Source organism: Microdochium trichocladiopsis, assembly GCF_020744255.1.
Source record: "Microdochium trichocladiopsis strain MPI-CAGE-CH-0230 chromosome Unknown B0I36scaffold_14, whole genome shotgun sequence".
Classification (NCBI taxonomy): Eukaryota; Fungi; Ascomycota; class Sordariomycetes; order Xylariales; family Microdochiaceae; genus Microdochium; species Microdochium trichocladiopsis.
This window is the reverse complement of record NW_025763557.1, coordinates 564,625-591,893: the sequence shown is the minus strand read 5'-3', so window position 1 is coordinate 591,893 and position 27,269 is coordinate 564,625. Positions and strand designations below refer to the sequence as shown.

The 27,269-nt window shown below is 52.9% G+C and overlaps 8 protein-coding genes across 8 annotated transcripts; 2 read left to right on the top strand and 6 right to left on the bottom strand.

Moving 5' to 3' along the window:
- Window positions 1-696: 696 nt before the first annotated feature.
- B0I36DRAFT_369733 (uncharacterized protein) lies at window positions 697-2,190 on the top strand (the record flags this gene model as incomplete). Its single annotated transcript, XM_046159822.1, has 3 exons — window positions 697-1,186; window positions 1,243-1,529; window positions 1,585-2,190. 3 exons carry the CDS (start codon window positions 697-699, stop codon window positions 2,188-2,190), a joined length of 1,383 nt encoding a protein of 460 aa, XP_046004850.1.
- A 98-nt stretch (window positions 2,191-2,288) lies between these two features.
- On the bottom strand, window positions 2,289-2,726 carry B0I36DRAFT_52218 (uncharacterized protein). Its single transcript, XM_046162986.1, has one exon. It carries the CDS (start codon window positions 2,636-2,638, stop codon window positions 2,408-2,410), a length of 231 nt encoding a protein of 76 aa, XP_046004849.1. The 5' UTR covers window positions 2,639-2,726; the 3' UTR covers window positions 2,289-2,407.
- Window positions 2,727-11,954: 9,228 nt separating this feature from the next.
- Window positions 11,955-12,786, bottom strand: B0I36DRAFT_256510 (kinase; the record flags this gene model as incomplete). Its single annotated transcript, XM_046150945.1, has 2 exons — window positions 11,955-12,552; window positions 12,602-12,786. The coding sequence occupies 2 exons, from the start codon at window positions 12,784-12,786 to the stop codon at window positions 11,955-11,957; spliced, it is 783 nt and encodes a 260-aa protein (XP_046004848.1).
- Window positions 12,787-16,678: 3,892 nt separating this feature from the next.
- On the bottom strand, window positions 16,679-17,568 carry B0I36DRAFT_339760 (uncharacterized protein; the record flags this gene model as incomplete). Its single annotated transcript, XM_046155900.1, has 2 exons — window positions 17,323-17,568; window positions 16,679-17,267 (listed from the first exon to the last, which is right to left on the bottom strand). A coding segment is annotated over exon 2 (348 nt), but the record flags the coding sequence as incomplete, so codon positions are not given.
- Window positions 17,569-21,689: 4,121 nt separating this feature from the next.
- Window positions 21,690-22,181, bottom strand: B0I36DRAFT_369730 (uncharacterized protein; the record flags this gene model as incomplete). The annotated part of the gene is made up of 1 exon (XM_046159821.1): window positions 21,690-22,181. One exon carries the CDS (start codon window positions 22,179-22,181, stop codon window positions 21,690-21,692), a length of 492 nt encoding a protein of 163 aa, XP_046004846.1.
- Window positions 22,182-22,817: 636 nt separating this feature from the next.
- On the top strand, window positions 22,818-23,708 carry B0I36DRAFT_52134 (uncharacterized protein). Its single transcript, XM_046162985.1, has 2 exons — window positions 22,818-23,177; window positions 23,248-23,708. Exons 1-2 carry the CDS (start codon window positions 22,893-22,895, stop codon window positions 23,446-23,448), a joined length of 486 nt encoding a protein of 161 aa, XP_046004845.1. The 5' UTR covers window positions 22,818-22,892; the 3' UTR covers window positions 23,449-23,708.
- Window positions 23,709-24,011: 303 nt separating this feature from the next.
- B0I36DRAFT_399231 (chromate transporter) lies at window positions 24,012-25,104 on the bottom strand (the record flags this gene model as incomplete). Its single annotated transcript, XM_046161637.1, has 1 exon — window positions 24,012-25,104. The coding sequence occupies exon 1, from the start codon at window positions 24,621-24,623 to the stop codon at window positions 24,012-24,014; it is 612 nt and encodes a 203-aa protein (XP_046004844.1). The 5' UTR covers window positions 24,624-25,104.
- Window positions 25,105-25,362: 258 nt separating this feature from the next.
- On the bottom strand, window positions 25,363-26,398 carry B0I36DRAFT_399230 (uncharacterized protein; the record flags this gene model as incomplete). The annotated part of the gene is made up of 2 exons (XM_046161636.1): window positions 25,363-25,994; window positions 26,344-26,398. The coding sequence occupies 2 exons, from the start codon at window positions 26,396-26,398 to the stop codon at window positions 25,363-25,365; spliced, it is 687 nt and encodes a 228-aa protein (XP_046004843.1).
- Between the last annotated feature and the right edge of the window lie 871 nt (window positions 26,399-27,269).

Sequence of the window (27,269 nt, the reverse complement as noted above, 5' to 3'; positions counted from 1 at the left end):
AGGCGATCTGCTATCTTTTTCTTCAATGTGTATTTCTATCTGCCTTGCGACGATTGCTGCCATGAATCAACTTTCCGATACGCCCAAAGGGCCGATTTAGCACTGGCTGTCAGTTCGGTTGTGCACCGTTAGAGCCTGCCAGTCCCAGCCAGACGATCCAGGAGTTGAAACCACGCTGAAATTGCCAGGCTGCTAGTCAATAGTTCTTGCTATTTCTGCTTCGCAACAGCCAGAACTTGACTGTGCTGTCGCGGACCATATCTTCTTGCTCTGACATGTGACAGCGTTTATCCTCGAGATCTGGCACGAGATGAACGTTTATTGGATCGCGTGTATGCGGGCGAGGGCGGACTGCGCCAAGGACCGCTTTGGTGGGGAGGCCTCGCAGTGAGGCAGGCTGACATGCCACGTCATGTGCATGCGCGCCTTACAAACTATTCAGCACTTCCTTGCTTATATGTGCAGTTGCATCATCATCAGCATGCAGGTTTACAGCTACAACAAACAATGACGTGGAGTATGCCACCGTGGATGGATGAAGAAGGCGTCGAACCACACGCCGTTCATGATTTCATTCCGATTGCCCGGTTAGACCAAGGTGTGGTTCGACTTCAACCTCCCTGACAACAATCGAAGCTCCAAATCTGATCTCGAGACTGCTCGACAGCGCGTCCTTTGGAATCCACTGCCTCAAATATGGCGCAACAACATCCTCGATCTCATCGTTACCGTCGTCTGCTCAAGCGTTTGTACGAAGCCATCTTTCTACTGCAGAGATTAGGCCCTCCTGCGAGACCTCACACGATAATTCACTATGACACCCTGAATGGATTGGCCACCCAGCAGAGGTTTCTCAAAACCCTCGCCTTCATGGTTGATTTTAAGAAGGGCGGCGATACCATTGCGGCCATCGCAGTCGAAGAGACAGCCCAAGATTTCCATTTCGTGGTTGCTGTCAATGATCAGAGTCAAAAGGAAACAGCAAGGATGGTGCTCGAGAACTACTTAAACCAGCTGGTCAAGATCTTTGCGCTTCCCCCGGAGCAATATCATGAGCATGGAGACACAATTCTGCTGCACCGCGTCGCGCACTTTAGCAAGATCAGACTCAAAAAGGAGTTGAAACTCTTGCAATCGACTGCCAACAAGTGTATCAATTCTCTCCATGACTCGCAATCGAGCAGCGGTATGATACCATATCTCCCGGGGCTGGTCTTGTCGGCTCTAATCTTGTGTGCACAGCTCAAGGACTGATCAATTTCCTTCGTCTCCTCGGTGCCGACACCGGTAAGAATCCCGTCTTGAGCTGCCAAAGAGCTTATTCCGCGGAGAGTGACCCAGTGCTCAACGAAGCACGACATATTGGTCGCGATCCTGAAGATGGGAGCAATCCTCCCGCTGGCGTGGTGAACTTCAAGAAGCTGGTCCACTATGTTCATCGCGTTGCAGCTCACCTGCGCTCAGTCAAACGCCTCATTGACGATGGAGCACGTCTGAAGCCTCTTCTAGAGCGCTACCGTGTGACGGCTGTGGGCTCTCGGACCCCGAGTCCACGTCCGGAAGTCGGTTCTCTGATCACGATAGATGGGATCCTCAAACGCATCTTGCCAGCCAACGATCCAAGGCATGAAGCCATGGCGACACAACTTAAAGCAGATCAATAAACAGACAAGCCTCGAAGCGTGGATCCAGGACCGCTTCGCGCCAGAGGAGGCAGACAAGGGAAGCATTCACTGCGAGGTACAACTCCTTGAGCATTTCTACCAAAATAAGCTCAGGTTCGCAAGGGACGACCCGTACATCGCTTGCAGCAAGCCTTCTTGCTTCTGTTGTGAGCTGTACTTCCGGCACCATTCATTACAGTGTGCTCAGCTCGATACTCACGGGCGAGTGTACCCCAACTGGGCTCCGCCACTCCTCGCGGAAGGGATCAACGACGCCGCCTGGCCTGAGCAGCGCCACGTCCTAGGTGAGATTGCTCATGCTCTCGGGAACCTCGTCATCTCGCGCTTGGAACGGCTTGGTAATATCGCGCGGAACGGGGCGCTCTTCGACTCTCTCGATGGAAACACAGTCTCGGGAGTCGGCTTTGTCGAGTTCGCGGACGAAACGGACCTGACTGGAAATGAGAGGAACTCGAGTGGTAGTGAGGACAGTGATTCTGATCATTCAGGCGGTGCTCCGCTGTAGTTGCCAGGTCGCAGGATTGTTGGAGGTCAGACAGTGTGCATTAGCTTTTTCCTTATCCCATGGCGCGACCGACTTGGCCTAGGCCTCTTCCGGGAGAACCAGATCAAGGCTATGTCTGAACAACTGCAGAAGTGTCGTACGATATTAACACTCGTGATCAGCACAGCAACGCTGTAGGTATTTTTCACGTCGTATCAGAAGTCTTCTGATCACCATTTTAGTCAAAGCACGACGATTCACGGGCAGCGTGCCACTGCGGAGTTGAAGGCGGCGATCGCCGACAAGGAGCAAGCTCCCGCTGGTCGTGCTCGTGGGCGTGCCACATGTTATGACGCCCGTGATGCTTCCGTGCATAGTGTTTCGGACCGTGGAGCCGGGGGCAGGTTGCACAAGCCAGCAGAACGACGGTAATGGCTAATGGCTTCATGATCGCCAACATGGTCGCCATGCTGTCGTGGTGCTTCCGCTTTGAGAAAACGCTGTCTTGAACTGGATGATGTCCATGGACCGAATGCGTCGCTGACACAGGCCAAGAGCGCTGGGAGCTTCCGAGACCCTTTGCAAGGGCGGCGCAAGGCGCAAACACTGAGCCAGGCAAATAGCAGCCGTGTTAGAGTGCTCGGGCTAGCTTGCCTCAGATTGCGTGCCCACTCTACAGACTCCGAAGACTATCTTTAGACACGAGCTGGGGCAGCCTAGGCCACGGCACTTTACGTCTAGCCTTTGCCCGAAGTCTGTTTGTACCAAGACAAGCATCCGGCTATGAGCCACGAATGGCAGTCCGAACTTTAGGATTATGTGATGAGGATCTTCAACGGAGTGACTCCAATCCTATGCGGGCCGAGAACAGCTACTTGTCCCCCTTGGGTACTCGCTGGGCCCTTGAACAAAACAAGTACCTGAGCGCTCGAGCACGCATTGAACTATGAGTCGCCGCATTTAGGACACGAGAGGCCGTCACGAAATGCTGAGTGTTTAGGAATACGCTGGACAATAACGATGACTGCATGCGTACAGACTGTACGCTGCGTGTGGTCGTCATGCTGCCAGAGGAGATCCCCGGCAAGTGGGTCCACGACACCGGTGGCCAGGCCTCATTATCCCTCATTTTGCGCCAGGTGGGAACGACGCGAGCAGCCAGCAATGCGCATGACCTTAGCAACCATCCTCTCGGCCCGATAATACATCCGAAATTTATAAGAATTGACAAGGGTCTGGGGACGGCCCCCGCCCCCGCACCTCGCTCTCAGTGTCTCGAGATTCCCAGTTATGGCTCAAGGGATCTAGCGCCAGATGATTGCGCTAGCAGACCATGACGTGATCGACCAGGCCGCTGACGGCAATGCTCACGGCGGGGCTCAGCGTCCTTCAGCTGCACGAGTGCCCTGCCTCAACCTTAAATCAACGCCCCCGCGTCATGGCGGAGCGGTCAATATCCACTTCTCATGGTCACTTCGACGTGGTTTATTCCATCATGGGATTTCAGCCTTCGATTACCAGCCGCGTCCGAATGGGTGACCATCTCTACCAGCTTCTGGGAGAATCCGGGGGGTGCATCACGCCATGGCCTGAAAGCCAAGGATGTGGAGAGCGTGAGCAACTTGTTCGGGTGCTGGTTGTTCTGGCTATGCCACATAAGGTGACAAGTCGGATATGGCGTACCTGTGGAAGACAGTTGTTTGCGTTCTCAGCTTTGTGGAGCGAACTCAAGTCGCTGTTGGTGTTTGGCGTTATTACTTAGGCCTGGAAGCTGGGAAGCCCAAGGTTTGGACTCCTCCTCGTATGTCCGACCTTCGCTCTGGAGAAATCTGCGTATGCTACCGCTATGACCCTTTCAAGAGTAGAGCGAAGGTCAAAGGGTTGGATGTCGATGATCCTATTTGACGTAGTAGGCCGCCAGAGGCCAGCGAACTTGCTGAGGATGCATCGATCGGGTGAGGGAGCTGACCCGACAATGAGGTGAATTAGGACGAAAGTGGAAGTCAAAAGAGCGGCCTGCTGCCGAAGGAGGTGCTTGGTAAGACTGTGGAATGGCCTGCGTTGCTCAGCTCGTGTGTCGGCGAAAGGTTAGAACAGCAACTACTCCTGCTAGTGACCCTGCTGCTAATGTGCCGCATACAACAGAACCTCGCGACAGGCTGAAGGGAGCAAGGCATGGAAGTGCTGCTTACAGAGACGAGGATCGGATCGAGGAGGGCTGATCAGAATCAACCAGGCATTTTTGGCGATCTGACTGCGTTTCAGGACGTCTTAATGGACCGCGTCAAGACGCGCCAAGTGTCTCGTGAAAGTGCAGCGCAGTCTGTGGCCTTGCGGCAGGCTCAGAGCTCAGACGCGAGCCAGCAACACAGTGCAGGCCACAGACTGCCACGAGCCGCGCCTCCAATAAGTCTGTACCAGGAGAAGTCTGCGGTGCCCCATCCGGCGACCACGCAGGCAGTCGTTGGTCGTTGCCGGTGTGCTCTGCCGTGCGTAACTCGTTAGAATAGGCTTTCGCTTTAGGACGCCGCGCATTGGTTGCCACAATGCATCAGACATCGCTGCACGGCCGAACGACTCTGCGTTCCTCCACAACGTGTCTGATATCATGCCATAGTACGTTCAATGCTTCCGCATACTGTGTCCTCGGCTCTCTGGACCTGCACAATGCCGTATCAGAGACGCAGACATCGGCTCCTCGGTTGTGCCGAAAACTTCGTGACTGCCCGTATCATCACAGCCGACAAAGCACCTGATGCGAATTCAGTTCTGCTGGGCCACTCACCCTCCTGTACTGGCAGGTCAAGACAACAGATGCGCCCGACCTCTCGCCTGTCTTATGCAGACCTTGCTGCCGCAAGGTCAATTTGATGTTGTGGAGTCAGTTCATTCGTGACAGGCTGTCCCCACAAGTGTACGGAAGTCAGCCGAGCATCCCGGGACCGGTCACACTTGTCTGGCCGGCACCCTGCCGAGGCCTGCCAGCCATGCTGAATCCAATCCCTGATCTTCTGCCCTTTGTAACGACCCCGAGCTGATTGAACCCAAATCCCACCTCAAGTGCACCGTCGGTTCCACTTTTGCTTGGAAACCTATCCGCGACCTCCCAGCTCCTCGCGGGGATAGCTACCCATGGCCGACATCCCAAGTCTTCGGCTCTCCACAGCCGGCTCAGTTTCAGATCGACAACTTTGCTAGGAATCAAGTGCAGCATTTATAGGCGGAAGCTAAAGCTTCATCGCGCGCAGCCCTTGGCTCAGCTAGCTGAATCCTTCGACAGATATATCACCCCTCAGTGTCATAAAACACGTCAGCATCGAAACGATGTTGAATTGCCAATCCAGAAACGTTGTCTGCCCAGTATGGGCACATCTGGCACTCAATAATTCTCTGTATCTCAGTGGGAATGAGATGCTGGCGAGTTTCACGGTCTCGAGTCTTTCGACAAACACCATATTGTCTGGGCAGCTCATCTCCAGTACTCACAGATTCATGATCCCGGAGAGCGTACAATCTCCTCGCTGACTGGCCTGAATCCTCCTGGCAATAGTCACTTCGCTCTGCATATTTCATTCGCCAGAACTGCCTTGGCGTAGATCACGTTCGGGTGAGAACAACCTCCCTTGTCCAAAACTTTCTTCGCCTTCCCATACTCTGGATGTGCTTCGACCCAGCTATGCAGTGGTGAATAAGGGCTATCGGGGATCACGTTGGGCCCTGTCGCGGCGGAAAGGCAAAGGCAGGCAAGCGCCAGTTGGAAGGTGAGGCAGTCAATGCCCTGCGCACCGCTCTTGCCATGAACTCGCCATGGGATTAAACAAGACTCAGCAGAATGGTACTCTTCCGGTGGTTGATCAAAGCGGAATGCGTTTCCAGATCGAGCTGTGCACGCATTCTGTTAAGCTATCCGCCGGTCTCGTTTATTGAACAATGTGCTTGGCTGTTTCCAGTTCGGATGACAGCCTTCGCATCTTGATAGGGACTTGGGCTGGCGATGGATGTCTGAAACAGATGGTTCGGTGCGAGGAAGCCAAGGTGCCGTAGTTGGGAGCACTTCATCCAGTCTTCAAACTTGAGACTTGCCCGAAAGAATTTGCTGACAAGGTGACTCATATTGTCGTCGTCGTTCAGGACACACTGGCCGGTAAGGCCTTGTGCGCAAGTTCTCGGGACACAGACCCCGAACAAGGGACGCTACCACGGGCTCTCAATGGGAAAATACAAAAACCTTCCTAAGGCGCCATCACGACCTCTGAGGACGTGAGGTCTGTCCTTGGTTGACATCGTTGCGCGGGCCATCAGAATCCAGAAAATATATCGCAGACAGCATGTGAAGCTTCCGCGTGTACACAGACAAGTGGCCTGTCCCCCTTGACCCAACAAGGCCCAAACTTTGGGCGAGGTAAAGTTGCGTGTAGGTCCAAGGTTGGAGCGCCATTTTAACACCCCACCTGCACAAGTGGGGTGACCCCGCACTCAAGCTCAATAGCGGGGTAGTACCAACCCCGCTTGATTTAATGTGAAGTGTCAAAGCAACGATTGAGCCCATCTACATAACAAGAACTACATCAAACATCCTACATGCGACCGCACGATGGACACGGAACCGACGCCAGATAATCTCAACCCCGCCATCCTACGTTTTCTCGGCGCAGATGATCACAAACATGTCGAGGAGACGATCAAGTCTCAGCCGAAAGAGGTGAGTCCGAATCCGTTCACGCCCGTGCCTTCAACAAAAACACAGCACTACTTCACATCGAACCCGCCGAGGTGTATATGTGTGAAGAGAACGAAACGACCCAGGAGTCCCGAATTCGTCATGCCGGCCCCTAGCCGCCAATACTGTCATTACCACACAGGGTACGACGACAGAGCAGCCGTTCCCAGACGCATGCCGTGAGCGCATACCTTCTCCGTGCATGCGTCTCTGGGTGGCACAATATTCGGAACTGGGGAAGGTGATTCGGCAGGACTCAATGGGTAGTCTCGAGTTTATTGCAAATGGCATACATTAGACCCTCGCTGCTGGATGTAAGCCAATCCTTGCTGTCATCCTGCACGCTTCTTCAAAGTGAAAACTGTGTAAAGTGACGTAACGTAATCCACAAGTGAGTGAGCCACACAAGTGAGTGAGCCACCTTCCAGGTACCCGTACGACAATATATAAGATAATTCAACCACAACGCCTTAAATCAATTGAAACTATGAGGAATCCTCTTCTTCAGAGTCAGATACAACTTTCTGACACGTACGAGCATTATGACCGGGCTCACCGCAGACGCCAGATCGTCGCGCGCGCGTTTCTGGCCTCCTCGTACGACCACTATTTTGACTCGTTTCCGCCCTTAACTGCTCCGTCGCGTCAATTTGAGCCTTCAAATCCTTTGCCTGATCAATAGTGAGGGACCCTCCTTTCTGGAGCTGTTTTCTTTTCGTACGACGACGGCGGCTAAGGCGGTCGTTTGCATCTCGAAGTTCGGCGAGGTCATGGCGCATAAGGGTCTGCTCGTGCACCATCATTGTGATTCCTTTTCTCAGCTGCCGCAGGCTCTCAATAATGGACGACGGAGAGCTATTCTGGTGTCGTGCGATGCGAGTTTTGATATACTCTGTCTGCGATTCGGCCTCAATTGGGTTGTTCGGCGTCTTTGAAACCCAAGGAGGTGGCAGTCCAGTAGAGGAACCTGGCGGTGTCGGCGTATGAAACTTCACATCTAGCTGCGAAATCACATAATTCGGGTCGTACGGTACTAGGCCAGTTGCTCTAAAGCCTGCCTGGATATTTGACTTTATCATCGCAGCATCGTACGCCTTATAAAAGGCTAGGAGGAAGTCCTCCTTTGAGATATGGGCAATATGCGCCCGCATGAGACCCTCGATTTCTTTGCCGTACGCCCGTTTAAGAGGGCTAAAGCACCCAACATCGAGTGGCTGGAGCTTATGTGATGAATGGGCAGGCATACAGAGCGTTACAATATTCTGTTCCTTACAGTAGAGCTCGAAATCGACGGAATGGTGGCTCTCGTGGCCGTCGAGGATGAGGAGGCGGTAGGTGCCCTTCGTACGACGCTTCGTATGGAAATCGAAGTGTTTTACCCATTCTAGACCTCTCTCGTTCGTCGTCCAGCCGTTCTCTGAGAGCGCAATTACCCAGTCGGCCGGTAGAGGGCTATTCGCGGTCCAGGAGTCGAGGTGGACCTTCCCCGCGAAGATGATATATGGTGGGATCGAATAGCCGTACGACGTAATACCCTGGATTACTGTAACCCATTTCGGATTACCTTGTTGTACGGCTCTTGGCTTGCCGCGTCGATCGGAGGTCGTAACGACAGTTTCGGCGGAGATCTTGCCCATCGCGAAGCCCGTTTCGTCGAAGTTGTAGATATCGTCATCGTGGATCCCGTATTTCGCGATTATGTTTCGTACGAGCTCAAACCACGCGCGATACGCGTCCGGGTCTTCGCAGAGGACCCTCTGGTAGTCGATTCTTCGATTAAAACGCGTACGGATCTCAGGTCGTCGTCGTACGAAGTTCGAGGCCCAGTTCGTTCCGACGCGTGGCGCGTCGCGTACGCGGAGGAGTCGATCCGCCATTTCTCGAACACCACTAAGGCGCGGTGGAAACGAACGCGAATCTAGGTCGAGTACGTATCGTACGATGCTATCCTCTTCGTACGAAGTTAATTTCTGGCAGGGTGGTCGTACGTCTTGTTTTCGCTGTGCGCCACGGTATCGGTCCCGGAGCGTCGTACGAGGTATATTGTAGATCTGTGCAGCCTTAAGTACGCTTAATTTTGGGTCTGATCGAAGCGCATTTATCGCTAGAATAATGTCGGCTTCGTTTAATTGCTGTGGCATAATTATTGGTGGAGAAAAAGAGGAAAGAAGATAGCTTGTACGAGAGGGACAGGAAAGTTGGCGGGTCACTTGTATTGGCGGGTCACTTGTGGATTACGTTAGCCTTATAGAGCTATTAACGTAATCCACAAGTGGGTGAATCACACAAGTGGATGAATCAGTTATCGGGTACTCGTACGACAATGTATAAGTCAATTCAACCATAACGCCTCAAATCAATTCAAACTATTCGGAATCCTCTTCTTCAGAGGCAGATATAACTTTCTGACACGTACGAGCATTATGCCCGGGCTCGCCGCAGACGCCACATCGTCGCGCGCGCATTTCGGGCCTCCTCGTACGACCACTATTCTGACTCGTTTCCGCTATTAACTGCTGCGTCGCATCGATTTGAGCCTTCAAATCCTTTGCCTGATCAATTGTGAGGGACCCTCCTTTCTGTAGCTGCTTTCTTTTCGTACGACGACGGCGGCTGAGGCGGTCGTTTGCATCTCGAAGTTCGGCGATTTCTTGGCGCATAAGGTCCTGCTCGTGCACCATCATTATAACTCCTTTTCCTAGCTGTCGTAGGCCCTGAACAATGGACGACGGAGAGCTATTCTGGTGTCGTACGATACGATTTTCAATATACTTCGTCTGCGATTCGGTCTCAATTGGGTTGTTCGGCGTCTTTGAAACCCATGGGGGTGGTAGTCCAGCAGAGGAACCTGGCGGTGTCGGCGTATGAAACTTCACATCTAGCTGCGAAATCACATAATTCGGGTCGTACGGTACTAGGCCTGTCGCTCTGAAGCCTGCCTGGATGTTTGATTTGGTCATTGCAGCGTCGTACGCCTTATAAAAGGCTGGGAGGAAGTCCTCCTTTGAAACGTGGGTTACGTGCGCCCGCATTAGACCTTCGATTTCTTTACCGTACGCCCGTTTCAGAGGTCCAAAACACCCAACATCGAGAGGCTGGAGCTTATGCGACGAATGAGCAGGCATACAGAGCGTAACAATATTCTGTTCCTTACAGTAGAGCTCGAAATCGACGGAATGGTGGCTCTCGTGGCCGTCGAGGATAAGGAGGCGGTGGGTACCCTTCGTACGACTCTTTGTATGGAAATCAAAGTGTTTTACCCATTCTAGGCCTCTCTCGTTCGTCGTCCAACCGTTTTCTGAAAGCGCGATTACCTAGTCGGGCGGTAGGGGGCTATTTGCGGTCCAGGAGTTAAGGTGGACCTTCCCGGCGAAGATGATGTACGGCGGGATTGAATAGCTGTACGACGCGATACCCTGGATTACTGTAACCCATTCCTGATTCCCTTGTTGTACAGCTCTTGGCTTCCTACGTCGATCGGAGGTTGTAACGACAGTTTCGGCGGAGATTTTACCTATCGCGAAGCCCGTTTCGTCGAAGTTATAGATGTCGTTAACGTGGATCCCGTATTTCGCGATTATGTTTTGTACGAGCTTAAACCACGCGCGATACGCGTCTGGATCTTCGCAGAGGACTCTCTAGTAGTCGATTCTTCGATTAAAACGCGTACGGAGCTCTGGTCGTCGTCGTACGAAGTTTGAGGCCCAGTTCGTTCCGACGTGTAGCGCGTCGCGTACGCGGAGGAGTCGATCCGCCATTTCTCGAACACTACTTAACCGCGGTGGAAACGATCGCGAATCTAGGTCGATTATATATCGTACGATACTGTCCTCTTCGTACGAGGTCAATTTCTGGCAAGGTGGTCGGATATCTTGTTGCGTAGGTCGGCCGTGTTGTCGTCGTTGGAGGGTTGAGAAGGATACATTATAGATCTGTGCAGCCTTTCGTACGCTCAATTCTAGGTTCGATTGAAGCGCATTTAGCGCGAGAACTAAATCGCTTTCATTTGATTGTCGTACCATAATTATCGGTGGAGAAAAGGGGGAAAGAAGACAGCCTGTACGAAAGTGGCGGGGGACTGATTCATCCACTTGTGTGATTCACCCACTTGTGGATTACGTTAATCCTAACTCTAAAAATACTTAAAGTAGATCTATAGTTAATTTATTAGCTGAGCTATAGCCGAGTGACAAGGTAGCGATTTTAGCGATTTTGGTGGGGTTTGGGGTGGTCGCGAAGTACCCTGGTCGCGAGACGGGGGGCAGACTTACCAGTGATACCGATGCCACGTGTCATCGAATACACAATTGGAGCAGCCAAGCCTTACTTCGTCCCACACCAGGCAGCCCCGTAAGATTCTCGTCGTATCAGCGCTATGCTCTCCATCCCTGCAGCGGGCGCAGGGCGCGTATGCGGGTGCGAGGAGCTGAGAGCGGCAGAGCCGACCGAGTGCGACTACTATAGTACTGTACAGGGGTCCACCTGCTCGGTCCCTTGTGGGGGAGGTGGGGGGGGGGGGGGATATGAGAGCACCGGTAGCACCGAGAGCAGTAGCAAATCCGGCTCCCGGCTCCGAAAGCGATGAAAGCAGATCATAGGAAGCTGAGCGGCCAAAGCACGCGGCGCGCACCCTGTATCTTATGGACTTCATCGTATTCCTTCATACCACACTGCCGCGATGCAGGCTCCCGCTGCTAAGATCCACTACACTCGACTCCGGGAGGCGAGGCCTTCGCAAGCAGTAGCTAATATGGCCCGGGGTTCTTTCCTCGAGCCCACCGTTGCCATGTATCTGCTGCCTCCGTGCCCCCCATTTGTCGCCGCCTTGTCGCCCACCACCTGTTGCCCATTCTAAACATCTATATGCAGATCAGATGGACAAGAAGGGCGGAAAGACAGTTCGTGGAACAGAGCTTTGCTATTCGTGGACAATGTTCATTCCAAGGATAGCAGGAGGCTTGTTCCACATATGTATGCCTATGCTTATGCGCACCTTCGCCACTCTTAGTCGTCATTGCCTTCTTCGTACACTCCCTTAAGCTACGGCGCGATTCGTGAAGACATATTATCCTGCCGACTCATTGAATGCCCTCTCGAGCGCCACTACGATGTCTTGAGCACTATCATACTGGCCTGTCCAGCAGCCTAGAATAATGCCGCCAGCCTCTAAAGTCGCGACCTCTGGATACTTGCCGCTGCCGAAGTTGTCTTTGACTATCTTCCCGTATTCCTCATCGTGTGCCACATCGGTTCGTAGAACATGCTCACCAGTCCCGCAAAAGGGCCAGTGTCCGGTCAATATGCTATATAGGATGGAACCTAGGGCAAATATGTCGGTGTGAGCAGTTACCTCGGGCTTCAAATTGAAGAAGCCGTCGTCGGGCAGTTTTTTCGCATCCAGTCCGAGCTCAAGACAGACAGCTCCACCGAAGTCACCCAGCTGGAGGACGTTGTTTAGCACTAGGAAGTTGTCCGGCCGCAGATCGCAATGGTAGACGCCGCGTTCGTGGATATACGCTACCGCCTTCGCAGCCTCGACACACCATCTTTTGTGAAAATCCGACGTTGCGTTCCAAGTTTTGTCTAGCACTTCTTGCAAAGATCTATCGGCTTTGGCAAGGACTAGCCCTTGGCGTTTTTCAAGGATTTCAGGGCCAAAATAACTTTGTCGGTCAGCGGAGTTTATGGTAGTCGTGCGTGGAGACCACTCACGGCAGGATGTGCTCGTTTTCTCCCAAGAGACGATACACCTTATGTTCGATTTCGAAGTGCTTCAATAGCTTTGCATTCCATGCTTCATCGCCATCGATTTGCCAAGGCAGTTTCAGGACTGTGTTACTGTTACTGTCCAATTCGTAGACCCCGCCCGTGGAGCCAAGACCGACGAGTGTCCACATTGCCGAAGGTACCCTCTTATTGCCGGGGTTTGTTCTCGTGGGGGATGTTGAACTGGGAGAGTTGAAAGTGGCAGACCTGGGCATTCGTATGCTGTGTGAGCTTTTAACGAAAGCGGAGTATCAAGCCACAAGGGCGGCACGAGCTCTGCCAATGTGGCTGAGTGTGGCAAATTTACATAACGTAAATGCATAGCGAGTGGGCCAGCATAGCGAGTGGGCCACCCCCACCACATCTCGAGAATCAAAACCTCGTCAGCAAAACCAAAACGTCTTGAATTGATATAAACTAATCGCTATCTTCGAGTTCAGACCCTAGAGTAACTATTTGGCAAGTTCTCGCATTATGGCCAGTCATCCCGCAGGTACCACAGCGGCGCTGCGTTGGCGTAGTGCCGCCTGCATGACCTCGATTTTCTTGCGTTTCCTGTGTTATTTGAGTGTTCACCTCTCTCTGGGCTATAAGGTCCTGTCCCTCGCCTAGAGTCATGCTCTGGCCTTTCCGGAGACGTGTTTTCTTAGCTCTCCGGCGCTTACTAAGTACTGCATTCTCGTCTTCAAGCATCTTCATCCTTGCCTCCATTAGGGCGAACCGGTGCATGATCCCCTTTGCTCCCTTCGTGAACTGCTCAACTGCTTCAATAATTGACGTTGGAGAGCTTCCCTGGTGACGAGAGATCCGACGTTTGATGAAATTAGACTGTGAACGGGCTTCCATAGCGGTGGTGGGCGTTCGGGAAGTCCATGGCTCCGGTGACGTCCGAGGCGTCCTCGAGGGTGTTGGCGTCTTGAACTTCACATCGAGCTTGGATAAAACGGCTTCAGGGTCATAGGGTACAAGTCCCGCCCCTCTGAAGCCTCCCTGGATGTTTTTTTCCGTCATTGTCTGCTGGAATGCCGCTAAAAACGAGGGGAGGAAGTCCTCCTTGCCGATATGCGTTGTACCCGCCTTTATCTTAAGCTCAATTTGCCGACCGTATGCTTTCTTCAGCGGACCAAAACAGCCAACATCGAGAGGCTGGAGTATATGAGACGAGTGAGGAGGCATACAGAGCGTAATAATGTTGTTGTCCTTACAGTAGAGCTCGAATTCGACCGAGTGGTGACTTTCGTGGCCGTCGAGGACGAGGAGGCGATAACCGCCTTTTGTTCGCGACTTTGTGTGCTGATCGAAATGTCGAATCCAATCTAGACCAATTTCGTTTGTAGTCCAGCCGTTTGCGGATGTTACGATTCTCCAGTCGCGAGGAATCGCGTTATCTTGATACCAGGTCGAGAGGTGATATTTGCCGGCAAATACTACGAACGGCGGGACGTAGAATCCAGTCGCGCTAACGCCCTGGATTACCGTAGCCCATTCCCGATTACCTGGTTGCTTCATCTTAACGTTCGACCGTATTTGCGCGTTTGTAACGACCATCCCGGTCGCGATAACGCCCATCTGAAAGCCTGTCTCGTCGAAGTTGTAGATATCGGAGTCCGCTACGCCGTTTTTCGCGACTACGTTCCGCACAAGCCGAAACCACGCGTTTATCGCGTCGGGATCCTCGCATTGGGCTCTCTTGTAGTCGTACTTGCGAAAGAAACGCGTCTGGAGCTGTGGTTGTCGCTTAACGAAGTTTGACGCCCATCGTGAACCGACGCGTGGCGCAGCCCGCTTATCGAGCAGTCGATTCGCCATTTCTCCAACCTCACTTAGCCGAGGAGGATATGCTCGCGCATCCAAGTCGAGAATATAGTCGACAATCGTCTGCTCCTCTAGCTCTGTTAATTTCATCGAATTTGGTAGGCTATCGCGTCGAGAAGGCGTCCCCTTATAGCGGCGGGTAAGCGTTGTTCGAGAGACGTTGTAGATTGCAGCTGCGCGGCGTATAGAAAGGGAAGGATCACGGTCCATAGCTTGAAGAGCGAGATTCAATTGGTTATCTTTAGAAGGGGTCTCCATGGCTGGTTGTTGAGTAAGATGTGTTAGAAGATGGAATTCTAGTGAAGTGATGGAGGTGGCCCACTCGCTATGCTGGCCCACTCGCTATGCATTTACGTTAATAGTAAAGGTGAACATGTAAGGTTTGTATTTTCACGGAGAGCTTTCTTATTCTAATGTCCCAACGACTCTTTCGATAATGCAAGCCTCTTCGTGTACGTGATATATCTCGGAAATTATCTTAGCCACGCTTCGAATGACCATCTAGATGTGGCAGGCCTGCTTGTAAGACCCTTTCCACTTGTCTAAGCGAGTCGTCCATAGCCCCCATTTTGCTGGCCAATATGGTAACTGAATTTGCCAAGTCGCTGACCATTTGCCAAGCCTCTTTTACTGCCTGCTGTGAAGTAGCACGCTGGCGGTAGACCTCGATCAGGTCGTCAGTCTCTCGAATTCCTTCAGTGCGGAGCTCTCGAGACGTAAAAGCACAAGCACACGAAGTGCTAGCTCGCTGCAGTCTGTAATTGGTCATTGTTGTAAAGAATGTACTCGGCACTTCTGGAATCAGGGGCTGTGTAAGATGGGACGGAGATTTGCAAGCGACAAGTATCGTACTATATACTCTGCAGCTTCGATGCTGACTCTAAAGCTATTTCAAAGACTACTGCCCTGTGCACCCCGCAGCTACCCCACTAGGGGTCCCTCATTTCAACCCATGCATACATTCGGAAAATAGCCAGGCGGGTCGATTTGGACCTCGCAACGCTCGAAAAAAGACTGAAATGGGCGGAGAAACAGAGCTCAAGTTGAATTCAGCTGCTGAAAATAATCTCAAGGCTCTCTGCAAACATAAGAGCACATCCTAAACACAAATATATAAAGCAGCAGCCACGTCAACCTGAACTAGAGAACAGCAGCTATGACACCGGCGCAGTTGCAATGGCTGCTACCGCTACGAATCATGAAGATCCTCTGGGCCAGGTCCTGGCGGCGAGCCTGGTACGAGAAGATTTCGCTCAGCATATTTTGGCTAGCTGTACAGAAGTATCGCAACAATGGAACCAGCTCGTGGAGTGCACGATGCTGCCAGCCAATATCCGCAGTTCCGACCTTTCTATTCTAGATGCTCTCCGCTCGCTGTACCGTCTCATTCATACCCCCCCCTCTTTCATCGTGGCCCGCATGGCGTACATTCGCTTGCTCGACCTCTTCGATACGATTGAAGATATTGTCAAGGCTGACAGAAGGAAAGACAAATTAAACAGGCGGAACGGCATAGGCACCACTCGGCACAACGCCAGTATAGCAATTGACCTCTGCATATCTGCATTCCAGACAAGTAGGTCGGTCGTCTTGGAGACGAAACGTGTGGCCCGTCGCTGGCGCCGACTCGCAAAGCCGTCCGTGTTCTTCCTCATGGTCTACGTAGAGGGACCAACAGAGGCCGCTGTGTAAGTGCGGCACGTCCCCGAGGATTTCCTTCACACTGACTCAGCGCTCTCTAGTAAGAACTTCTCTAAGATAAGCGAACAGAGTCTAGAGACCATGTCGCTGCAGATCTTCGAATCAGCACCACAGGCTCTTATAAGTGCCTGCCAGATTCTGGACCTTTCGAGATCTTGCAAGAGCAGGCAACGCCCGGCCCACAACCTCGGTTCAGTAGTCTCGAGTGCGAAGAGGCTCCTGGACAGTGAGAACCAGAGTTAGCCTAGCACAGCGTGCCTGCCTTGATCCGGTTTCGTGCTATATGCTCCACAATGTGTGGAGCTCAGTGTACTGCACATATCATGGCAAGCACTAACTGACGCACCGAGCACATTGTGTAGTGCACAGTGTGCAGTCCCAGTGGTGGAGGACTGCAAGGATTAGGTGCCGCTCCGTCCTGGTTCACCATCACGCTGTGCAAAGTACATCGTGGAGCGCACAACGTGCCTGGCGTGTTCTGTCCGACACCTTGTGGACGTAAATGACTCTGAGTTGAGACTAGCGGCTGGGCTGACATGAGCAGTGCTAGTGCCAGTGACACTAGTAGATACACGAAGGCGAAGTTCTTTCCTTCCAAAAGAATGACTGAGCGACCGCGTTGCCTGTACTAGTATCCCGTCGTAGCCATCTGCTCTGTAATTGGGTATGTCCAGGTCTGTAGTGAAGGCCAGCTGGTACATTTGAGCATCTCTGCCTGCGACACCCATGTAGCATCGTCCAAAGCGTGGCCCACCCACTGCACCAAGTACTGCAGTGTGAGATAGTTGTAACGGAGGACCCGAAAAATCCGCCTTTGCGTGCCGCATACGGCTAGTTCTCGCCCTCCCCGCAAGCCCCAATACTGGAGCATCAGGGCCTCATTCTCGTACTGAACTCGTCTTTCGCATTCCCACGCTGCGCTTCGGATCGGCGGCCCATTCGAAATCCCGCGTACTCTATAGACGAGAAGCTCGACAGTCCCCATCCGAGAGGTCCGATGATGCCAGACCGCTGAGATCCCTCCTGGATCTGCCTGACAGTACACGACTCCGCTCTTTTGTCGATAACGAGTCCGTACGGTCAGCTCCGGCGTGACCTGTCCTCACTAAGTATTTAGCAGTTAAACTCAGGTTCATGAATGGGAAGCTCACCTCGACCATGATCTCCACTCGCAAGCGTGGCCGCTGGGCAGGCATAGCAGTAGAACCGTAGAGAGCTAGTACTGTTCAATAATGAGGAGTAACAAAATCAGACTTGAAAGGGGGAAAGTGATTGCCATGAGTCGTCCACAATCAACGTAGAAAGAGGGGAAGCTCAAGCTGGCTCCCGTGCGGCCACAGCCGAGAAGGACCGCAAGGTGGCTCCGGAACGGATCTTGCCCCACCCGGACGAGGGTCAGTGCGAGGGCGCTGCCGCCGGAGCGCCGAAGCGCCGAAGTGGGGTCCACGTGATGGTAGCGCCGGCGCATAGTGGGGCCGGAGCTGCGGTGCAGCGGGGGCGTTAGGTGAGTGTTATGGGAAGGGACGGTCGGTGCTAGTTCCCAGCCTACGCACAGGTTCTCTTGATTATTATGTTTTTAGTATGTACAGCTCATAGGAGTCTATTTATCATTAGGTCCTACTCAGTAATACCTAAATGCAAGCTAAAGCTATAGTGTACCATTTCCGTCACGATATGCAGGTGGAAATCTGGAGCGTGGGTAAGCAGGACTCCATTATATGTTCCGTAAGTCTAGACGGGCTGCTATTTACAACGTGGAAAAGCTAGGGTAAGCTTTTGGAGCCGCCCACCATGCTTTGCGCGCGGCTAGCTCCTTTCCATCGCTCTGAGAGTCGGCTCGTTAAATAGTATTGGTAGGTGGGGCTGCCTTAATAGTACCATGATCTATGTATATCGAAGTTATTTTCGACTATCTCTTCCCATTGTCTGAATTAGACCTGGCCAAGGCTTTCTATAAGGATCTCTTCTTGTGGACTGAGAAGATCGCCGGGAGGTTAGATAACCTTGATTCCCGCGAGCAACTGTCTTCCTACTGCGTTCCTTACAAAATGGGATGCTATTATTGCCAGGTGCCCTCGCATGGGTCTGATGTGCCTTATTACCCAGTTAGCAGGCACAGAGCTACCCTACCCCAACGGCGAACGACCCCATCAAACAAATCCTACAAGATCACGAACTATCGAGTTGTGATGGAGCCAGCTCGAGAACTTGCCGACAGAGAGAAGGAGCAGCGCTCAAACTCTACAGAGCGTGACAGGATCGCACACCAGCTGCTCAGGAGTCTAAGAATTGCAAAAGCCAATCAAGAAATTGCAGAGAGGGAGTCTAGAGGGAGTCAAAAGCGAGTGCATTTCTTTCCGGGCCTGGAGAGGCCATAGCTTCAGGCATTATTTAGATCCAGGTTGTAATTGTACTACAAGTTCCGATGCGCTATCCGCGTGCCAATAAGCAGTATATAAAGGGCCATGCACCTATATTTAACTATTCTCTAGTCACTCCACTCGCTACAAACTTGACTATGGTCGGTCTGGCGGTGCTTCGGGTCTGTTTTGCTACTACTACCATTCTCAAATTCTTGAAAGGTATCATGTAGTTGTACTGCAAGCCTAGTAATAATACCCCGCAGTCGCCGAATCTCTCTATCGCCCTTGCGGATTCTAGCCTTTGCCTCTTCTATGTTCTTGACCAGCTCTTTGTTTCGCTCCGAAAGGCTGCATGCTCGCTCCGCAAGTGTCAACATGCGGCGCTCAGATAACGGCGCTGGAGCGAGCTGCAGTGGGGTTTTCGGGAGCGACTTGTTACTCATAGCTCATAACTTGATAATTATGCATGACAGTGGTTAGACCTACTATGCTAGGGTGCGGGTGGCTGATGATTTAAGAAGGCGCACGGGGCTAATTTGAGCGTCAGATTCCGGTCTTCGGCAGGTACGGTCAGGGGTCTGTTGGAATAGACGTGGTCGAAAACTCATAGTTCTGCCCCGCTATTTTCGACGCATCGGCTGTATAAAGAGTAGCACGGCCACCGAAGTAGCTCGATTGAGTTGTCTGGTAAACAATTCCAACCTTTACAGATCATCTCGTGACGACAACGCATTATATAAGAATATGGCAAGGCTTTTCATCATTCTGTTGTCGCTCATCACGGTCGGCCAATCCATAAGCACCCTCCCATCTAATTGCTTGTCCAGCCCGCCCTTTAATCTTACTGCGGGAAACTCGACTATCTCAGCTCTGTTCGTGGCCCCGATGACGAGATTCGTACCCTAAAATCATCACTAATCTGCCTACAGCCTTAACTCGAACCGGGTGGCACAATGCCTGGCTACTCTTGAGTTCTCAGAGGAAGGATTCCTGCCCACGTCCTGGGCCTTCCATGCCTCGAAGCCGTGCTCCGGACAGGAGTTGGCAAGCTTCAAATTGCCTCCCACTGTACCAAACGGTGAAGCATGGTTGCTTTGGTGCGCAGTCTGTCCATTACGGCTTCGGGGACCCCGCTGACTTTTCACAGGCAATGCTCAGGTCAGGAGGCCAGCTGCAATCGCGTGCTAATTACAGGTGGTGATCCCGATTTCGCCCTCGCGGCGCAACATAATGGTTGTATTGCTTGCATTACCGAGGAGCTCAGTACGAGAACTACGTGGACTACTATAACGAAGCCTACTTTAACCGCAACAGAAACCACTCATCAAACCATCACTTTTACACGCACATTGGCGGATGACGAGACAAGCCTTTCCTCTAGCAGTACAAGTGCGCCTCCAGTGGTAGATCCTATTGAAGGGACCGCCAGCGAAACGGGAACTACACAAGCAACAGCAACCCCCGGTGAAACCGTCAGCGACCTCGGCATTACACAAACAGCAAGTAGTAGTGAGAGCTCTAACATCCAGATTGCAGGAGCTACCGGTTCTAGCGATAATCCCCTTTTCGCAGACAGTTCGGGTTCTTCCAGACCGAGCTATCTTGCTACTTTAACGATCGCCTCAACAGTTACCATGATTCAGACGGTGTCAATCTGCTAGGTTCTAGCTTATCGAAGGGAGAAATAAATTTGATCTACCGGCCGCGGGGCGAGCCGTTAGTTATGTGTGAGAACCTTTTCATTACACCGCGGGTCGCAAAGATCAACTATAGATAGTATTATACACCGTCTTACTAAGTCCAAGATCTTAATTGAGTTGTGATGAGGTATATTAGATGTGACCATGTCGACGCGTGAGGAAGACGCCTAAGTGCTATAAACTCTCCCGACTACAATGTTGCTACTCCATACCGTGCTCACTCAGCTGTGGACGGAAGAAAACAACCTCCGGTAGATCAAGAAAGTGAATGTTATGCCTAGCATCTGCCTCTTTGCCCGGCTGGCTCTCTAAGCCGGAACGTTCATGATGGTTGACATTCCTCTTTTCCACCCTCTCTTCTTCGTTAAGGGCGCGAGCTACAGCCTGAAGTAGTGCTAATATCGCCGCTCGTGCACTGGAGTCGTCAATGGCAGACTGACAAGGCTCACGGCAAGGCCCGAGGCCTTGAGTAGCGATAGGCTGTATCTGTGCCCGAGCCGGATTATACGACCGACGGTATCGCTGCAACCGGTCCGCCATATTTGCTAAGGACAATGTTTGGAGATACTCAAGTAAGTCGGATTAATGTGGTCGCTTTATCGTGCTGCAAGAACCAGAGTCATACGGATGAGCCAGATCTTTATACTACACTTTTGAGGGAAGCAGAGGAGGGCAAAATTGTGCTGAACTATATAAATAACTCCTTGGCCGACCGGGATACCGCCCGGAGGAGCGGGGTACTTTGGCGCACGGCGGCTCATGTGAACTATGATTCGCCAACTAGCCGGTTGAATCGGCCCCATCGTGTCCCGGCCCGGATGTCGTACAACAATTACACCGGCGGGAACGGAGATAACATGATTGGTAGCGCGAAGACGGATAACCCCTTTGGACTTCTGGCGCGGTTCAGTTGACACTCCGGTAACGACCCCGCGAGCTCTTTCGCTGTGCGTAGGCCACGCCTATGTATCTGCCCTGTTGCCGCTTGTCTTCCCATCTACTATATACACCGGAAGAGCAGCGCAATTCTAAGTTGCCAAGAAAGGTCCAGGTTGCACCATCTTCTGTGTCTCTGCCAACCATTCAGTCTAAACAGCCCAGTCATTGTACCTAGCAATTGGACACCGCTTTAAATCGAGGTACTCTACCCTCAACTGCCTACTACGTAGTCCATGAGAGGACCGGAGCGTGCTTCAAGCACGCGAGTCGAGCCTTGTCTGTACTCTGAGACCTAGTCCCGAGCCATTGGCTTCTTCAATCTCCTCGAGTGCGCCCCAGGCTGTCGCTGCTGGTAAATTCATCCTGCAGCCTTAGCCATGGCACTGAAGACAAAGTGCCTCCGACGCAATTGCCTGCTGGGACTCTAGGAGGTAGATCCATTGTGGTAGGCAGCATCCTGTTCGCGAGTTGTGTCTCTCCCTTCAAGCGCGAAGTATCTAATGCGGGTACAATTCGCTATATATCGCTGATGCGATGCCCTGTGTCACGGAGTGGTGCCTGGAACACGCCAAGGCCCACAAGGCCGCTGACCCGCGCACGGGCCACAATGACATTGGGATGTAATTGTGGCCCGTGCTCAGCCAAGCACAGTGACTCGCTTTGTACGAGCGCATTTCCAATCTTGCCGATATCTCCGAGCTTGAAGATGTCTTCGATGGTCGTGGTAAGCTTTTTGACGAGCGCTCCAAGCTCCCGGGCCATGAGCCTGATTGCGTTGACTAGTTTATTCTGAGCGCTGGAACCCTGGCCGGAGACCTTATCGATGGCGTCTTTGATGTTGGAGGCTATCACCTGTGTGATGTCGCACTCCTCCTTGAGCGACATCAGGATCTGTTTGGCCTGCTGCTTCTTTTTCAGCTGCTCTAGATACCCCTCGAGCGCGTTATTGAATTTGCTCAGGAGAGCGAACAGCCCCCCGGTAATGGCGGCGAGGGTACCGGGGTCCATGTTGTCGATGAAAACGGAATCGAAAGTCCTGAGAGTTGGGACATGTAAGGACGGAAGCTAAGGTCCTGGAAAAAGCCCAGCACCACCATCCTTGAGGGGATCCTCTCGATTTATTGCGGCTGCCAGCTTACCCAGCTGGGCTTGGCCTATCCCCCGGACCCCTCGACAAAAGTTTGTGCGTATGCGCGACTGGGTGTCGAGAGGCGGCGTCTGCGAGGCATAATAGAAGCGGGGGTGAGAGGGGGAGGGGAACTCCGGCACGGGGGTGAGAGGGGGAGGGGAACTCCGGCACGGGGGTGAGAGGGGGAGGGGAACTCCGGTACGGGGGTGCCAGATAATCACATCATGTCGGACGTGTTAGGTTCCTATTGGCAGTGCGGCAGCAAACTTGCGTCGGCTGTGAGAATGGGAGACGTGGTCTTGATTAGACTGTGGGTCGCCAACTCGGATGCGGACCACTGAGCGCGCTGAGATTCTGGGAATTGCGAGGGAAGGTGGTGTGCTGTTATGCGTGGCGTCTGCATACCTCTAGCAATAAGGGGGTGTCGAGCCGTGCCGCTTCCCGAGACGCGGAGAAAGGATCTCTTTAGCGCAGGCATATCCGCACCGCGGCAGGTTCCTTCGGGGCCTTTCGTTGTACGACTACTTTGTCGGTGGTGAAGCTGAAGCGAAAGGGTAAGGTCGCGGGTGTCTGGGGCGAGGTACAGCTCGATGACAGCTGGCCCTCATTACAAACGTGGGGTGCAAGCATTGAGAAAACCCGGCGAAGACGCGGTCGTGTGCATCGACGGGTACCTGAGTACGGACTTCGGTGGCGAGGGCGAGAACCACCATAGGAGGTACGCAGTGAGCGCGCGAAAAATAGTGCCGGTCCTTGCGGCCTTCTGTGTGGGCTTTTACTCGTGGCATATGAGCTCCCTCTTCGTCGATGCTCACCCCAATCTGGGCACTATTCTCCACCACACTCTGGTACTCATGTGTTCGGTATCCATCGAGGTAAGTGATGTTCTGCTTCGACAGCTCCTGACCTCGTTTGGTCGGCATTCAGCTGCTAACTTGCAATGAGATTCTTCAGAACCCTTTTATCGCCCATCACTTGCCAAGCTTCCTTCTATTCGAACTTACCAATATCCCGCACAACTTATATCGCATAACGCAGAGTGTCGCTGGACCCGACTATTGGCTGCGAGCTCTGAGATCCCAAGCAGTTATGAGGCAGCGGACAGCTCTGAGTGTCTCGATACGACAGGCTCTTCGCAAGAGGTGACTTCGATCTCTACTACACAGAGCCTGACGAGCTCTGATGTGGTCTCCTCGACCGTGTTGTCTACCAGCACTGAGGATTCGAGTTTGAGAGTTGACATCTGGATTTAGGCTAGCGTAATATGCCCTCTCCTTATCTATATGTGCAATGTGAATTAATCAATAGGTCGCCCTCAATATTGTATTTGACCAAGATGTATGGAAAACACTGATTCTATGTGATGCATGTGGGATATGCGGTTGGGCGCTAGCAGGAGCATGGGATGAGTGATTCAATGTTGTGATCATTGGCAGCCGTCCATGGTAGGAAAAAAAGAGTTTAAGAAGTGTGCTGTCGAACCTAAAAGTCCGGTTTATATGCTTGCAAGGGCATGCTGAAAGGTTTAGTCAGCTGATTGGAACGGATACGTTCCGAATGTTACCTGCTCCTCGTCACGTTCGATTAGAGCCCAGATTGTGGGGACCTAGGATGATGCAAGTAGAGGAGTGAAGGTTGGCCTGTATCCCTATCATTGCTGGAAATCGACCGAGAACAAAAGAGACCAGAACCACGCCACGAACTCTCCACTATGCAGACACTACGCCATACCAAACAAGCCCCATCACCGCGCCCACGAGGATCGCTACGGGTGGGCTGACCCCGAACCAGTACCCGCCAACATAGCTCCCCGCCGTGACGACAACCCACCACGGATCCAGACCCAGATTCGTGCCCCGTTGATAACTCCCGTCCATGTACCCCGTCTGCCAGAGCCCGTAGACCGCGGTATAGATCAGTCCCACAGCAGCAGCATTGATCCCGCGCAGCGACGACTTGACCCATCTCCAGCCGCGGATCGCGTTCCACACGCCTATCGTCCCGTGCATCGTAATCAGCCCGGGCGCAAACATACCCACGAAGCCAATTACCGCGCCCGCAGCCCCGGAGTACCCGCCGTTAATCGCCGTCAGGCTACCGAGGTACACCGCGAAATTGAAGTTCGGCCCGGGAAAGGCCTGCGCAATGGCCAGGCCGATAAGGAAGTCGCGCGTACTCAGCCACCCTTCGGCGACGGTATACTCGCGCAGCAGCGGGATCACGACGGGGCCGCCGCCAAAGATAATGGTTCCGGCGAGGTACATATTTGCGAAAAGGCTGAAGAGTAAGGATTTACCGGGGAGGGTACCGCGCAGGATCATAACGACGGCAAAGGAAGGATGAATCAGGAGATCTTCTGCATCGAGAAGGCAATGCCGACTCGCAAATTCCTCTCGATGAGGAAACTACTGTGCAGGAAAGAGGCACACCCAGCCGATCTCGTGTGTGACCAATTATCGGCGTCCTGGCGCACACCCGCGTCACCTGTTCCTTCGGCGTCACACATCCTAAGGGTAGGTAGGCTAGGATGCATAGGTCCCGTGAGCAAGTGATGTAACCCCTGACTCCAGGATGGCAGTGCAGAGGCGAAAGGGACTTTCTTCGGCGTTTCATGCAAGGACGGAGTGATCGGGGAAGCGGTCACATCGGCTGGAACGCATCAGCGAGGCGAGAACAGCCAAGTCCGAGTGAGGCGCTGTCGCTCCCGTGAGGCAGAACACTTGCTCTGTCTAATCGAGCTATCACAGTCCGCTAATAGGCCGGTTCTCCTGCTCCATCGCCCCCTGCCATTCGCCTCTATCGAGGTGGACATGCTTGCGATACCACCTGGCGATGAGTGTTGCTCATGATCTGGGAGTTTGTGATGATAGTTGGGATCCTTCAAATCGAAGGCTAGAGGCATTCTCGGTGGGGACGAGGTGTCAGGCTTTGGCAATTGATTCCCAGAACTGGGCACGTCTTGATCGGGCAACTCTTATAAGGTGACTACGTCAAAAACCAGCAAGCTCAAGCCAACTATAGGAGCAGAGAACACCTGAATTCGTCTCAGAGAATGAGCTGTTAGACACCCTGTCGACCTCGACCTCGTTTTCCCGCTCCTCGTTTCTCCACCCGACCCTTGATGGTTGCTGGCTGCTTTAATCCGGTACCCTTCCTTTCTCCCCCCCCTGCCAGAATCTTCGCCTTCTGTTCCTCCCAGGCCCGAATCATCGCTTCACCGGCGAATTCCTTGGGTATGAAGCTGCTTTTCCAAGCAACCAAGTACCCGTCAGCCTCTTCTCCGATAATTTTACCCTCCCATTCGTCGGGCAGTGTACTGTCGTCGTCCGCGTCGTCCATTGGTAGGTCGGGAGATACGCCCCCGTCCGAACGTGCCGAGTCGTGACTGTCGGCCGCTTGTCCGCAGGGATGAGGTGGTTCGTCGGGCGGGAGTTCAGGCGCGTCCTGTGAGGAAGCGTTCGAGCAGCCGGTCGGCAGGGCGTTGGAGGTGGCATCCGTGGAAAGGCCTGCCGCGCCATTGGATGACTGCGCCGAGGATATTGGAGAAAGAGTCAAAGCATACTCGACGGACTGCTGTCTGCTATCCCCTGCCCCGTTCGCCAACATCACGCTCTCCTCTGGCGAGCGGCCTTGCTGCGGCGGATCCTCTTTGATGTGTTCGACGCTGGCTTCATGAGTGACGGTTTCTCTGTCTACATGAAATTAGCGATCATCAAGATCTAGGGAACATAATGCACACCTTGATCATTGCCGTCTTCAACCTCCGGAGTAGCCTGCGCCTGCTTCCGAGTGGCCAACCCCTGAGTCGGCTGCCCCTGAGTCGGTTGCCCCTGTGCGGCCTGTTCCTGAGGTACCTGACCCTGTGTGGCCCGTTCCTGAGTGGCCTGCTCCTGCGTGACCTGTTCCTGGGTGGCTTGTCTCTCACTGGCTTGCGTGGCCGGCTGGGAAGTCGGTTCGGCAGCAGTACGAAGGAATCGTCTTCTGCGGTGAGGTCGACCACGTCCATCGGCAGAAGCGTCTCGATAGGCGGGAACTCCTTACTGACGTTCATGGTGACGGTACCAGAGGTTCCGGTTGTCGATTTGCTTATTGCCATGTTTGCTGTGGATGGGCTTTGTACTCCCTTTGCCTTTCGCTTTGGCCTGTTGGTATGCCGTGCGGTCGAAAGGTGACCGGAATTGAAGCTGCTGATGCATAATGGGGAAATTTCGAGAGCCAAATAGACAGAGAGGGCTTGAAGAGGAAGAGAAGGTTCGAGGGGATCATTCCTCCTATTTATGTCCTCGACCCTATCCGCCCTTCCAACGCCTACCCTTTGCCGAATGTCCGCAAGTAGCATGGCACAATGCAGCCAGGCATCAGTGCTAACGCGCTTATAGGTTTCGATGGGCAATATGCCAGCTCGATAGCATTAACAAGTGTTTGCAATACAGGGCGCTAAAGGAAGCGTTGCAATCCCTCTCGGGGACCTTGACTGATACATATAACCGGATTATGGAACGAAATCCCAAGAAAACAGACCATACGCAACGCACATCTTACAGTTCCTAGGGTTTTCAGAACCATCCATAGCAATTGCATCCACAGCTTCTTCAACCTGAACGACAGCCGCGGTTTGACCCAGAAGATCGCATGCCTGCGCCGGACGAGATCTCGCAGTACTGTTCCAGTCTGGGAGTCATTTCGGGAAGCAGAGATGTCGAAGCTGTTCAGAAGATATCCAGCTATCTCACTACTCAGTGAAGGAATGGCTGGTGTCGGGCCTAGATGCAAATAACTTTCAGGAGCAGCGCGCCCGGTTGGTCATCGCAGAAACTTGTCTGGCATATCTGCTTAGCATCCCTGGCGACCTTGACACCGAAGAAGTCACGCACCGGTACCTATTGGCTGAGTATGCTGCTAGATACTGGGCGGAACATGCCGTAGTCGACTAGACTGTCACAAATCATGCTACGACGTTGGCAATG

Coding starts and splice junctions, on each gene's coding strand:
- B0I36DRAFT_52134 (XM_046162985.1), top strand. CDS start 22,893: ATGACAGCTGGCCCTCATTACAAACGTGGGGTGCAAGCATTGAGAAAA. Junction 23,178..23,247: donor TGTGTTCGGTATCCATCGAG/GTAAGTGATGTT, acceptor ACTTGCAATGAG/ATTCTTCAGAACCCTTTTAT.
- B0I36DRAFT_52218 (XM_046162986.1), bottom strand. CDS start 2,638: ATGGCGACCATGTTGGCGATCATGAAGCCATTAGCCATTACCGTCGTT.